This window comes from Ascaphus truei, chromosome 9, assembly GCF_040206685.1.
Source record: "Ascaphus truei isolate aAscTru1 chromosome 9, aAscTru1.hap1, whole genome shotgun sequence".
NCBI classification, from domain to species: Eukaryota; Metazoa; Chordata; class Amphibia; order Anura; family Ascaphidae; genus Ascaphus; species Ascaphus truei.
The window spans coordinates 41,243,090-41,258,228 of NC_134491.1; the positions used below are offsets into that span (position 1 = coordinate 41,243,090).

General features: G+C 52.2%; 1 protein-coding gene across 4 annotated transcripts in view; it reads left to right on the top strand.

The window, feature by feature from the left end:
* Positions 1-15,139, top strand: part of CLMN (calmin) — an 89,452-nt gene that overhangs the window by 18,918 nt on the left and 55,395 nt on the right. Inside the window, exon 1 of one of the 4 annotated variants that reach the window (XM_075614440.1) lies at positions 1,161-1,352. The exons of 2 other annotated variants lie outside the window; for them this stretch is intronic. In XM_075614440.1, the coding sequence (XP_075470555.1) occupies positions 1,328-1,352 (25 nt within the window). In that variant the 5' untranslated portion in view covers positions 1,161-1,327. Of the gene's footprint in view, positions 1-1,160; positions 1,353-4,118; positions 4,181-15,139 lie in introns of those variants that run through there. One more of the 4 variants, XM_075614441.1, reaches the window with a different exon arrangement.

Consider the following 15,139-nt stretch of genomic DNA (forward strand, 5'->3'; position numbering starts at 1 on the left):
TGTGTTGAAGGTCAGAGAGGCTATGGCTGTGTGCATATAGGATTGTGTCATCTGCATACATGTGTTTTGAGGCTTCCTTACAAGCTGTGGGAAGATCATTAATGAACACTGAGAAGAGTAGGGGCCCCAGAACAGAGCCTTGCGGGACACCACAGGTGATATCCAGGGGGTTGGAGTTAGAGCCTGAGATGGACACATGTTGGGATCTTCCTGATAGGTAGGACTGAAACCAGTTTAAAGCATGTTTCCCTATTCCAGAGCTCTGGAGTTTGTTAAGCAGGATAACATGATCAACTGTGTCAAAAGCCTTTGCAAAATCTAGGAATACTGCACCAGTGAGTTGTCCCCGTTCCATTCCGCAGGCAAATGCTGGAACCAGGCAAATATATAACACAACGTAAGCGCTCGCTCAATGTATCCCTATGTTATGGAGTATAGCAGGCCTGACCTTTTATTAACAGCAGCCGTATTTACCCCTACGTCACACGGGGTACCACTGATTCGTCGTGCCTGGCCAGGGCTTCCTTTTAATACAGGATGTTGCTGTGGATATGCTGAGCTCGGCCTTCCTTGTCCCGTCGCAGTAGCGGGAGGAAATGTCTCTTTACATGGGACCCCATTTATCGTTATTAGTAAGAATAAGTGGTGCCATTTATTTCATTAACTCCGAACTTACCACCTATTGCTAACGTGCCAATTACATCACCAATACCTTCTTTTCAATGTCGTTATACCCAGTAATTAGTGAGTTGTGTGTGTGTGTGTGTGTGACGTCCATCCTGTGCAGTGTTTTGCTGGGTAGTATATACCTGCTCATCTGCACTATATAGCATTTCCCTCTTGCAGACCACTGAAGGGGTTAATGGAACAGATTCTCTGCTGTTAGCCAAGACTGTCCTGATTACACTAATTACTGTTGCATAACACAGGAATGTTTCTGTGGCAGAAATAGAACGTCTTTTATAGACTGGAGGATCCTGGGAGTAGTTCTGGTTTATTAGGACACGCATCAGAACGGAAATATTGGCTCGTCTTTTTCACTCCTCCAACTAATTATTAAGTGCGTGTTGGGAGCGCGTGGCGATGGCTTTCTGTACGGTTTGCTTGGCGTGCATCACAGGGCGTGGGTCATAGTACCCGTAAAAAACCTGCTTATAAGCACACACCGACATGGGCAGGGTTTCAGCAGCTGTACATTTATTGCATTGCAGGTTAAATACAAATATATGGGCGAGTAACACTTATATTTAGCAACCCCAGAGCACACCTTCAGTTCCAGTAGTCCAGTCCTGTAGAGAAGACGTTCGGCGCCTGCCGCTGCCGCACAATGGATTACAGGAAGGGCCGTGCCGGTAAGGGCTATTTTCCTTTTCTAGATGTTTTGCAGCAACAAGAAGGTACATAGGATGATTTATCGTGTTCCACGCGGTAATTAAGTAATACAATGGAGAAGGTGTTCAGGTAACACACCGTAACAGCTGTTTCTGTGAGGTGGTGTGTAACAGGGCCAAAGGGAATCTACTGGCACCACCCTTAACCCCTCCATTGCTGGTGGCAGTGAATGGGTTATATAAAAAAATGATTACTTTGGTTACTTGCCTTTAGAAACCGTTTCTCCTCCAGTGTGATACTCCTTCCCCAGAGTGGCTGACTCCCACAGATCTGTGTGAAGGCAAATTGGGGACTACAGACCAAGAACACATGTGTGATAGTCCCCATATGGGGAGTGTGTCCCCATAATAAAACCAGGAAGTCGGGACCCCTAGCAGTGAAAGAGTTAAAGTTACCTTTATTGTCCATTAAATTGTTTATATTTAAAATTTGCAATCTAACTCCATTAAAACAAACATACTTCTTGGGTTTGGTGCAAATAATATAAATTGTGGGGAAACGGCAGAATTTTGTTCAGATTACTGAACTAATCCCTCACAAATACTCATTTGAGATGCGGATCGTCAAGTCGCCTACTGACTGAATATATATACAGAGCGCCTATATTGAGAATATATACAGAGCGCCAATATTGAGAATATATACAGAGCGCCTATATTAGGAATATATACAGAGTGCCTATATGAGGACTATATACAGAGCGCCTATATTAGGAATATACTGTATTCAGAGCGCCTATATTAGGAATATATACAGAGCGCCTATATTAGGAATATATACAGAGCGCCTATTTTAGGAATATATACAGCGTGCCTATAATAGGAATATATACAGAGCGCCTATATTAGGAATATATACAGAGCACAATATATACAGAGCGCCTATACTGCACCGACACACTTTATTCGAGCAAATACCCAGTATGTACCTGGCAGATACCTGGAATGCGCCGCTCCTCACCTCTGACAAGCCCCGTTGCGTTTGCCTTCCCAGCCTGGGTTCATGCCTGGCTGACGGGCGGCTGATCTGTTAAATGATAATGATTAGGATTTAATAGGCTGCAATGCTTCGCGTGTCTACCAGATGGCATAAATTCATGAATTGTAATGCAGTATATATATATATACTGTGCAGTATTGCAGCCAGCGGGAATAAAATGCTTCAATCCCTGCTTGGAAAATACCTCAATGCACTCGGGCAGAAAACAGTCACAAACCTCAATACACCCGGGTATACCCGAATTCGTGGGACTAGCCGAGCTCGAATAAAGTGTGTCGCCAGTGTATTAGGAATATATACAGAGCGCCTGTATTAGGAATATATACAGAGCGCAATATATACAGAGCACCTATATTAGGAATATATACAGAGCGCAATATATACAGAGCGCCTATATTAGGAATATATACAGAGCGCAATATATACAGAGCGCCTATATTAGGAATATATACAGAGCGCCTATATTAGGAATATATACAGAGCGCAATATATACAGAGCGCCTATATTAGGAATATATACAGAGCGCCTATATTAGGAATATATACAGAGCGCAATATATACAGAGTGCCTATATTAGGAGCCGTTCTTGAGTATGTGACTGGGAGGAACCGTTCGTGTTAGAAGCAGCCAGATAAAAAAAATATATATATATTTATGTTGTGCATGTAGAGGCTATAAAAATAAAATATTACCAAGATAAAGATTTTAATTTAATCTATTAATCTAAAACATTATTTGAATTCGCTGCTGCTGTGTCTGGATACAAATAATGGGCTTGTGGGGAAGCAATTATTTCCCAGAATAATATGGGATAAATCTCTCGCTAAATAAGGACATGGCAGCTTGTTGTCCGTCACATGCGTGTGCGTTCTGTTTTCATGCACACGCGTGTGTGTTCTGTTTTCACGCACACGCGCGTGCGTTCTGTTTTCACGCACACGCGCGTGCGTTCTGTTTTCACGCACACGCGCGTGCGTTCTGTTTTCACGCACACGCGCGTGCGTTCTGTTTTCACGCACACGCGCGTGCGTTCTGTTTTCACGCACACGCGCGTGCGTTCTGTTTTCACGCACACGCGCGTGCGTTCTGTTTTCACGCACACGCGCGTGCGTTCTGTTTCCATGCGCAGGGCCGGTTAGGCAGTCGGAGTACTCGGGATATTTGTATTGATTAGGAGAATTGTGGAATGTTTGAGAGACGTGGTGTGCACCTGGCACAAGGCGCTATTATTGTCACCCCTTATAAAGAAGGGAACTTCTTTATATTGTGCTGGACAAGGTTCCTCATACTGATATTGTAAGATAAGGCGGTCCCTGGCGCAAGGAGCTTACAGTCTATTATAGAAGCTTTATATAAAGTCAGATTTTTTTTCTTTTAATTACTTCATTTTTATTGATTGTAAGCAATAGTAATGATGAATCAAAAATAGTGTCTTAGTAAGACATTGCTTACATAACATTTTCCTAGCCACCAGTATTTGAGTATTTGAGTACTGTAAGTGCCCCAAAAGTAGGAGCGATCCTAGTGTTCCTGGCCTGGAGGTTTTCATTGGAGAAAGATTAACAGGGTACCTTTGTGGTTCTTCATGCATAGACCTCATTGGTTGATGAAGTGTTGTCAGAGGGATAAACCCTTCTGTATACTTTCTGATGAGTAAACACTTGATAAATATCATTGAAAGCCGTCTAGCAATGCCTTTCCGTCCCACAATCCTGCAGTTCTTTGCTTCCACGAGTCACATATTTGAGACGGCAACTGCTGAGTGAACGACTGCCAAGTTTTGGGGAGGTAAGGTATGAACCTGCAGTGGGTGTGTCCAGAACACTACATGATGGCCGAAAATAGTTGTTCTATAAATAGAAGCGTTATTGTCGCAATACTCTCTCTATATGTGAAATCCACACTAACTTGGTTATCTCCTTGTAGTAAGAGATTTTATTCTCCATTTGGTGACATTAATACCTGTTCCTCTGGTCTAATTTCTATAGGGCATTATTTGTCCCCAAGTGCTTCACATTTCTCTGTGCTACATTTTGCACATAATAATAAAAATAAAATTGTGTGTGTGTAGCAAATGTATGTGTGTGTGTGTGTATATATATATATATATACTGTGTATATATCTCTCTATATTAAACTTCCAGCTGCTACACCTTAGAAATAAGAACCATTTCTTTGCCAGAATGTGCCGAGTGGAAGTACTATTGTGACTCCAGGCCCAAGCGATCAGTACTGCAGCAATCGACGTTAGCATGCCGGAGTAACGCTGGACGTGAGCCATGCCGATGTAACGCTGGACGTGAGCCGGCCGGTGTAACGCTGGACGTGAGCATGCCGGTGTAACGCTGGACGTGAGCCATGCCGGTGTAACGCTGGACGTGAGCCATGCCGGTGTAACGCTGGACGTGAGCCATGCCGGTGTAACGCTGGACGTGAGCCAGCCGATGTAACGCTGGACGTGAGCCGGCCGATGTAACGCTGGACGTGAGCCGGTCGGTGTAACGCTGGACGTGAGCCATGCCGGTGTAACGCTGGACATGAGCCATGCCGGTGTAACGCTGGACGTGAGCCGGCCGGTGTAACGCTGGACATGAGCCATGCCGGTGTAACGCTGGACGTGAGCCAGCCGATGTAACGCTGGACATGAGCCGGCCGGTGTAACGCTGGACGTGAGCCGGCCGGTGTAACGCTGGACGTGAGCCATGCCGGTGTAACGCTGGACGTGAGCCATGCCGGTGTAACGCTGGACGTGAGCCATGCCGGTGTAACGCTGGACGTGAGCCATGCCGGTGTAACGCTGGACGTGAGCCATGCCGGTGTAACGCTGGACGTGAGCCATGCCGGTGTAACGCTGGACGTGAGCCATGCCGGTGTAACGCTGGACGTGAGCCATGCCGGTGTAACGCTGGACGTGAGCCATGCCGGTGTAACGCTGGACGTGAGCCATGCCGGTGTAACGCTGGACGTGAGCCATGCCGGTGTAACGCTGGACGTGAGCCGGCCGATGTAACGCTGGACGTGAGCCGGCCGATGTAACGCTGGACGTGAGCCGGCCGGTGTAACGCTGGACGTGAGCCGGCCGGTGTAACGCTGGACATGAGCCATGCCGGTGTAACGCTGGACGTGAGCCAGCCGATGTAACGCTGGACGTGAGCCGGCCGGTGTAACGCTGGACGTGAGCCGGCCGGTGTAACGCTGGACGTGAGCCATGCCGGTGTAACGCTGGACGTGAGCCATGCCGGTGTAACGCTGGACGTGAGCCATGCCGGTGTAACGCTGGACGTGAGCCATGCCGGTGTAACGCTGGACGTGAGCCATGCCGGTGTAACGCTGGACGTGAGCCATGCCGGTGTAACGCTGGACGTGAGCCATGCCGGTGTAACGCTGGACGTGAGCCATGCCGGTGTAACGCTGGACGTGAGCCATGCCGGTGTAACGCTGGACGTGAGCCATGCCGGTGTAACGCTGGACGTGAGCCATGCCGGTGTAACGCTGGACGTGAGCCGGCCGATGTAACGCTGGACGTGAGCCGGCCGATGTAACGCTGGACGTGAGCCGGCCGGTGTAACGCTGGACGTGAGCCATGCCGGTGTAACGCTGGACGTGAGCATGCCGGTGTAACGCTGGACGTGAGCCATGCCGGTGTAACGCTGGACGTGAGCCATGCCGATGTAACGCTGGACGTGAGCCGGCCGATGTAACGCTGGACGTGAGCCGGCCGGTGTAACGCTGGACGTGAGCCGGCCGATGTAACGCTGGACGTGAGCCGGCCGGTGTAACGCTGGACGTGAGCCGGCCGGTGTAACGCTGGACGTGAGCCATGCCGGTGTAACGCTGGACGTGAGCCATGCCGGTGTAACGCTGGACGTGAGCCGGCCGGTGTAACGCTGGACGTGAGCCGGCCGGTGTAACGCTGGACGTGAGCCGGCCGGTGTAACGCTGGACGTGAGCCATGCCGGTGTAACGCTGGACGTGAGCAATGCCGGTGTAACGCTGGACGTGAGCAATGCCGGTGTAACGCTGGACGTGAGCCATGCCGGTGTAACGCTGGACGTGAGCCATGCCGGTGTAACGCTGGACGTGAGCCATGCCGGTGTAACGCTGGACGTGAGCCATGCCGGTGTAACGCTGGACGTGAGCCATGCCGGTGTAACGCTGGACGTGAGCCATGCCGGTGTAACGCTGGACGTGAGCCATGCCGGTGTAACGCTGGACGTGAGCCATGCCGGTGTAACGCTGGACGTGAGCCATGCCGGTGTAACGCTGGACGTGAGCCATGCCGGTGTAACGCTGGACGTGAGTCATGCCGGTGTAACGCTGGACGTGAGCCATGCCGGTGTAACGCTGGACGTGAGCCATGCCGGTGTAACGCTGGACGTGAGCCATGCCGGTGTAACGCTGGACGTGAGCCGGCCGGTGTAACGCTGGACGTGAGCCGGCCGGTGTAACACCAGCTTGCCGGCCCTGGGGACACACACTGATCGACATAAGAGAGCAGAAAAGATCAATCCCTATTAAAGGGAATGTAACTAAAGGGCTCTACCACGTAGCTACTGTTTAGTAAACATGGACCATGGTGTTTTTATGCTCTACCGCGTCCATATTTTTATATCTACATTTGTTGCCTTTTTTTTACAAAAGCCGTTGTCTGTAATTGCTCCAGTTGGTTAGTGAAGCTGTTATTTAATGTTACCCTAGTAAATATCTGTATATAACGTGGAGCCGCTATAACGTAACCTGTACGGTTCCGTGGTTGAGGTGGGAAAGGATGCATGGTGACCTAAATATATTACGATCTTGTACCTTCTTTGCCGCTCTTGGATGACTGAACATTTAAAGCAGAAATCGCATTGATTTTCTTTGTTTTTTTGTTACATAATTGGAGCTGTGTTATTTTTAGCTCCGTGGTCTCCGTGGATCCGGAGATACTTTGTTGTCAGCGCACTTCGTGGATTCCGGTAGTAAACCTCATCTGTTGCTGCTTTCTATTGGTCCGCAGTTTGGTGGCCATTTTGAATCACCCAAGAGGAAGCGGAATCTTTGAAACCTAAACGACATATCCCGGGACCCACGAGGTTCCCTGAGCTGAAAGTAATGTGGGTGCCTACGGGGAACACAAAAAATGGAGCAGCCGGATTGCGAGTTTGAGTAAATTTCTAATGAGATAAATCCTGTAATGTTTTCTTTCTCTGCATCAGAAGCCGTGGGACCCGTAGGAAGCATCTGAGGCGGTTGGGATATCTTGGCGATGTTTTCTGGCCTACGTTTTACATATTGCTAACAATATCAGTCAGTCAGACGACCGAGACACGTGGGGCTTTGGTGCGTGTCTCTCACGCTGCGTGTCTCCCACGCTGCGTGTCTCCCACGCTGCGTGTCTCATCTCCCACGCTGCGTGTCTCCTCTCCCACTCTGCGTGTCTCCCACGCTGCGCGTCTCCCACGCTGCATGAGCCTTTTCTTTAACTCCAGCGAATGGGTTAAACCCACCACAAGTACAGCCATGATGGGGGCATATCTTTAATGCTGATTGTCTCCACTTTCCCCCGCGGGCCCCTCCTCACCCGCCGGTTCTCCTCCTTACCCGCCGGTTCTCCTCCTCACCCGGCGGTTCTCCTCCTCCACCCGCCGGTTCTCCTCCTCCACCCGCCGGTTCTCCTCCTCCACCCGCCGGTTCTCTTCCTCCTCCACCCGCCGGTTCTCTTACTCCTCCACCCGCCGGTTCTCTTACTCCTCCACCCGCCGGCTCTCCTCCTCCACCCGCCGGCTCTCCTCCACCCGCCGGCTCTCCTCCTCCACCCGCCGGTTCTCCTCCTCAACCCGCCTGTTCTCCTCCTCCACCCGCCGGTTCTCCTCCTCCACCCGCCGGTTCTCCTCCTCCCCCCGTGGGACCCTCCTCACCGCTCGGAGCGAGAGTCCGGGCCTCTGTCACACCTGCCGGCCGGTGCAGTGCTGCGGTAGCGACGTCACAAACAACTTTTGAAATGGGAGTCGAAATGTAAAATACAGAGCCACAAAGTTGAGCAGATTGTGTGTGCAAAGACGCGCCTGGAAATGAGCAGCAGCCGGCGCTGTGGGGAGGGAATGGCTGTGTTGGCGGTATTACATTAGGCCCATGTTGTATCATTATCGTCCCCACGGGGCTCGTTGCTTATCACAGGGATTTGTAAAGCGGAAGTTTACAGTTTATGCCTCTTGATTGAGATCCCCGGACAAGACAATGATACAAACAATTACAGCATCGTTATAAACGGCTTTGGGCCTTCGTCCTGTAAGGAAATTAGTTGCAGAGACATTGATTAAACACAGAAGGATTTCAGCATTCAGATCTTCCAGAAAGGTTTGAGGCGTCTCGTCAGCGGCCGAGTTACTATTTCAGTGAAACATTCATCGTTTTGGTGACAGTTTGTCTGGCTGAGTTGGACATCAGGGTTACGCCGCCTTGTAGTAATGTATTCATAGTCTGGATGTCAGCGTGTTCTTGTTATTTGCAGCCTGGTGTTGTTATATGCAGCCTGGCGGTGTTATATGCAGCCTGGCGTTGTTATATGCAGCCTGGCGTTGTTATATGCAGCCTGGCGTTGTTATACGCAGCCTGGTGTTGTTATACGCAGCCTGGCGTTGTTATACGCAGCCTGGCGTTGTTATACGCAGCCTGGCGTTGTCGCTCTGTGTATTTGTTGCTGTGTCTTGTTCACAGGTTCGGTGTTGCTATGTTTTACCAGTAAACACCAATTTGTGGCATTGACATAATCCCATTAAAACACTGCACCTGCCAACATCTCAGTGTGACCGGTGTGATAACAATCCAGATCTGACTTCATTACTGTATAGGAAAGTTACTAAAACACCAGCTATGGGGAATAGAAGTCCAGGATTCATCTTCAGAAAAGCAGCTTGTTAAGAACCAAGGAATATACCAATTGCGCTGTTTCCTGCGGCTGAGCACGCAAATCTGGCCAACAGTAATGCAAATGGAGGATGTCAAAGGTGCAATTCCTCACTGGTCCAGGACGTGTGACCACGGCCAAATCACCGCTGGCGCTGTGCCACAATGCAAGTCTTGCCGGGACTACTGACTGCAGGGCACCTCGCCGCTGAATATCTTGCCGCCGCCATCTTTAAAGGTCCTCAGCCGCTGATCTGCCCGCCGAGGTTCTGCTGATCTCCCCGCCAAAATACTCAGCCGCCCGCTGCTCCAACACCATTTGTGAGTGTGCATGCCAGCAGGCAGGGCGCTCGGCACACCCGCCAGCAGGCAGGGCGCTCGGCACACCCTCCAGCAGGCACGGCGCTCGGCACACCCGCCAGCAGGCTCGGCACACCCGCAAGCAGGCACGGCGCTCGGCACAGCCGCCAGCAGGCAGGACACATTTTTACATTGCCCGCGTGGAGATCACTGGCTGAGGACCATTCATCGGCGTTGGCGGGGAAATCCAATGCTCGTCGTGGCGAGATGTTCAGCGGCGAGGTGTCCTGCAGCTAGTAGTACCAGTGGCCATTTTGGCTGTGGCCAAACAACCCATTCCGATGCCTCATAGCCGGACAGTTTAATTTCTTGGGAGCTTCTGAATGGGGAATTGTTTTTGTCAATCAACCCTTATCCCGCCCCGTCCTTATCCCGCTCAGCACCGCCTATATCCGCCTCGCCCTTATCCCGCCTATATCCGCCTCGCCCTTATCCCGCCCCGTCCGTATCCCGCCCAGCCCCGCCTATATCCGCCTTGCCCTTATCCCGCCCCGTCCGTACCCCGCCCAGCCCCACCTGTATCTGCCTCGCCCTTATCCCGCCCCGTCCATATCCTGCCCAGCCCCGCCTGTATCTGCCTCGCCCTTTCTCGCCCCGTCCGTACCCCGCCCAGCCCCGCCTGTATCTGCCTCGCCCTTATCCCGCCCCGTCCGTATCCCGCCCTGTCCGTATCCCACCCGGCCCCGTCCGTATCCTGCCCCGCCTGTATCCGCCGCGCCCTTATCCCACCCGGCACCGCCCGTATCCCGCCCCGTCCGTATCCCACCCGGCCCTGTCCGTATCCGCCTCGCCCTTATCCCTCCCCGCCCTTATCCCACCCGGCCCCACCGTTATACCACCCGGTCCCGCCCCGTCCTTATCCCTCCCTGCCCTTATACCACCCAGCGCCACCTGTATCCGCCTCGCCCATATCCCTCCTCGTCCGTATCCCGCCCTGCCTGTATCCGCCTCGCCCTTATCCCTCCCCGCCCATATCCTGCCCCGCCCGTATCCCGCCCGTATCCCGCCCCGCCCTTATCCCACCCGGCCCCGACCTTATCCCTCCCCGCCCTTATCCCACCCGGTCCCGCCCCCCTTCCCGCCCGTCCTTATCGTGAAACCCATAAGGTTAAGGGGATGGGGGACTCTGGCTGTACAAGCGCTCGCTTATCACACGGTGACATCACACCCCTCCCAAGTCTAACTTTAATAAATAAATTAGAATTACTTCTAGGTGTCCGATTGGGGGGAAAGACCATGAAACCTGTCGCTGGGATTAGTTTATTTTGGTGGTAGGAGGGATTCCCCTTTTGAAGCGGCTTATTCACCACTCCCTTAACCACAAGGCAGGTCTCAGCCACTGAGGATACCCTATATTATCTGACCTGATCTTATTTCTATGGGGTCTCAGCCACTGAGGATACCCTATATTATCTGACCTGATCTTATTTCTATGGGGTCTCAGCCACTGAGGATACCCTATATTATCTGACCTGATCTTATTTCTATGGAACAGAGGGAACTTGACTCCGTGTGTTCTCAGGGTGCTCCCCTGGCCTGGGGAACAGGTTCGGCTGCATTCACATGAATAGGGTTAAAGTCTTCTCCAGTGATGGGAAGTGGTTTTGAAGAAGGACTTGGGATGGACGAGAAACAGAGAAGCTCATTGGTATTTGGTGAGATTTCAGGTTTAAACCATGCCATTCATTCTTGGCTTTTATTTGTGCTGGGAATGGCAGGGGTCAGTACAATTACTTTATAGTACTTGGAAGTTAGCAAACACTAACCCTTCCCAGTCACAATACAAGTGTCAGACCTCCGCTACGCCGGCCTCCTAATTGTGACATTTTACAGCACTGTATGTTTAAATAAAACATGCAATTTGCCGGCACGTTGGAGCCAAACGTTCGAGGCCGCTTATTAAAAGCATCACTTGCGAGCGGTCTGGCAGGCCGAGTTTATTTTCTCTTCCTTTTGGCTGTTTAAATTCACAATTCTCCTTGGCACTTTGATATTGCAAATAAATACGCGGCTTCGCTTTCATGTCTGTTTGTAAGGGCTATTCCCACGGAGCACTGTGACTCCAGCACTGCAAGGGTTAAACCTTTCTTTATATAAACACGCTGCCCTGCATAATACTACTGAGTATCATTACATAGTTCAGCATGTTCTTCATGAAATGACCCGTCAATACAGGGCGATCATTATGTAATGCAGCTCACACCCCCATAGCGCGCGTGCCGCGCCCCCCGGAGTGCGCGTTCTGTGTCCCCCGTCCTCCAGAGTGCGCGTGCTGTAATGTACAATGATGTAACTAAACTGCCAGTGCGTGGCAGGGTTATACTGTAGTGCGTGGCAGGGTTATACTGTAGTGCGTGGCAGGGTTATACTGTAGTGCGTGGCAGGGTTATACTGTAGTGCGTGGCAGGGTTATACTGTAGTGCGTGGCAGGGTTATACTGTAGTGCGTGGCAGGGTTATAGTGCGTGGCAGGGTTATACTGTAGTGCGTGGCAGGTTATACTGCGTGGCAGGGTTATACTGTAGTACGTGGCAGGGTTATACTGCAGTGCGTGGCAGGGTTATACTGTAGTGCGTGGCAGTGTTATACTGTAGTGCGTGGAAGGGTTATATTGCGTGGCAGGGTTATACTGTAGTGCGTGGAAGGGTTATATTGTGTGGCAGGGTTATACTGTAGTGCGTTGCAGGGCTATACTGTAGTGTGTGGAAGGGTTATACTGTAGTGCGTGGAAGGGTTATACTGTAGTGCGTGGAAGGGTTATATTGCGTGGCAGGGTTATACTGTAGTGCGTGGCAGGGTTATACTGTAGTGCGTGGAAGGGTTATATTGCGTGGCAGGGTTATACTGTAGTGCGTGGAAGGGTTATATTGTGTGGCAGGGTTATACTGTAGTGCGTGGCAGGGTTATACTGTAGTGCGTGGCAGGGTTATACTGTAGTGCGTGGCAGGGTTATACTGTAGTGCGTGGAAGGGTTATATTGCGTGGCAGGGTTATACTGTAGTGTGTGGCAGGGTTATACTGTAGTGCGTGGAAGGGTTATATTGCGTGGCAGGGTTATACTGCAGTGCGTGGCAGGGTTATACTGTAGTGCGTGGCAGGGTTATACTGTAGTGCGTGGAAGGGTTATATTGCGTGGCAGGGTTATACTGTAGTGCGTGGAAGGGTTATATTGCGTGGCAGGGTTATACTGTAGTGCGTTGCAGGGCTATACTGTAGTGCGTGGCAGGGTTATACTGTAGTGCGTGGAAGGGTTATACTGTAGTGCATGGCAGGGTTATACTGTAGTGCGTGGCAGGTTATAGTGCGTGGCAGGGTTATACTGTAGTGCGTGGAAGGGTTATAGTGCGTGGCAGGGTTATACTGTAGTGCGTGGAAGGGTTATATTGCGTGGCAGGGTTATACTGTAGTGCGTGGAAGGGTTATATTGTGTGGCAGGGTTATACTGTAGTGCGTGGAAGGGTTATACTGTAGTGCGTGGAAGGGTTATATTGCGTGGCAGGGTTATACTGTAGTGCGTGGAAGGGTTATATTGCGTGGCAGGGTTATACTGTAGTGCGTGGAAGGGTTATACTATAGTGCGTGGCAGGGTTACACTATAGTGCGTGGCAGGTTATAGTGCGTGGCAGGGTTATAGTGCGTGGCAGGGTTACACTATAGTGCGTGGCAGGGTTACACTATAGTGCGTGGCAGGGTTATAGTGCGTGGCAGGTTATAGTGCGTGGCAGGGTTATAGTGCGTGGCAGGGTTATAGTGCGTGGCAGGTTATAGTGCGTGGCAGGGTTATTGTGGCCATGCACTGTTCTGTGCAAAGGGTTGTTTGTTTGTTTGGCTGAAACCCAAATTGGTGAAACATTTTTGACAAGTAATGTCCCGGAACAATAGGCTGTGTCAGCCTGCACCTGGCATTAGCCAAACGGGCTCTCTGCAAGTCCAGGAACAGTGTTAGGGTGGGGGGGAAGCAATTGGCTGGGGGGTGCAGCGTTTGGCTGGGGGGTGCAGCGTTTGGCTGGGGGGTGCAGCGTTTGGCTGGGGGTGCAGCGTTTGGCTGGGGGGTGCAGCGTTTGGCTGGGGGTGCAGCGTTTGGCTGGGTGGTGCAGCGTTTGGCTGGAGGGTGCAGCGTTTGGCTGGGGGTTGCTGCGTTTGGCTGGGGGTTGCTGCGTTTGGCTGGGGGTTGCTGCGTTTGGCTGGGGGGTGCAGCGTTTGGCTGGGGGGTGCAGCGTTTGGCTGGGGGTGCAGCGTTTGGCTGGGGGGTGCAGCGTTTGGCTGGGGGTTGCTGCGTTTGGCTGGGGGTTGCTGCGTTTGGCTGTGGGTTGCTGCGTTTGGCTGTGGGTTGCTGCGTTTGGCTGTGGGTTGCTGCGTTTGGCTGGGGGTTGCTGCGTTTGGCTGGGGGTTGCTGCGTTTGGCTGGGGGTTGCAGCGTTTGGCTGGGGGTTGCTGCGTTTGGCTGGGGGTTGCTGCGTTTGGCTGGGGGTTGCTGCGTTTGGCTGGGGGGTGCAGCGTTTGGCTGGGGGGTGCAGCGTTTGGCTGGGGGGTGCAGCGTTTGGCTGGGGGGTGCAGCGTTTGGCTGGGGGGTGCAGCGTTTGGCTGGGGGGTGCAGCGTTTGGCTGGAGGGTGCAGCGTTTGGCTGGAGGGTGCAGCGTTTGGCTGGGGGGTGCAGCGTTTGGCTGGGGGTGCAGCGTTTGGCTGGGGGGTGCAGCGTTTGGCTGGGGGTTGCAGCGTTTGGCTGGGGGTTGCTGCGTTTGGCTGGGGGTTGCTGCGTTTGGCTGGGGGTTGCTGCGTTTGACTGGGCGTTGCAGCGTTTGGCTGGGGGGTGCAGCGTTTGGCTGGGGGGTGCTCTGCTCTGTAGAAAAGTCTGCTTTAAAGTACTGTTTTATGTTAACCCATTCCTTGCTGGAGTGGGCAGCCGTTAATTGGGTTAACCCCTTCATTGCCAGTTGATCCTGCCATGCCAGGGCTTAATGACCTATACATAAACTAAGAGAATGGACAGAACTGACCAAAGGCGACGGTTACAGATTGTCTGACGCATTCACTTTTAGGCCGAGTCCATAGAAGGACAGGCCGCGCTGAGCCGTGCGGACGCTCCGCGCTGAGCCCCTGCATCCTCAATGAGGATGCCTTTAGAGGGGGCTCACACGAGCGTCCACAGGCGAGCTGAGGCGCTGGAGTTTTTAGCCGACAGCCAAGCTGTTTTTCAGAGCGCTTTCGGCTGAAAACATCCAATCAGCGCGGAGCAGCGTCAACGTCACGGCGCTGTGACGTCGGCGCCGGAACGTTGACGTCGGTGCGTCGCGGGCAATTGGCCCAGCGACGTCACTGCCCCGCCTCCCTCAGTCTCCCCCGCCTCCGATCGCGCCCGCTGACTCGCCTGCATGGGCATGAAATCGCGCAGAGTTCAGCAGGCGAGCCTCAGCACGGCTCCGAACTGCTCACCCCTCTATGGCCCCAGCCATAGAAGTGTGCCAGCGGGCAGGGTTTGTGCCGGCGGGCGGGGTTTCATT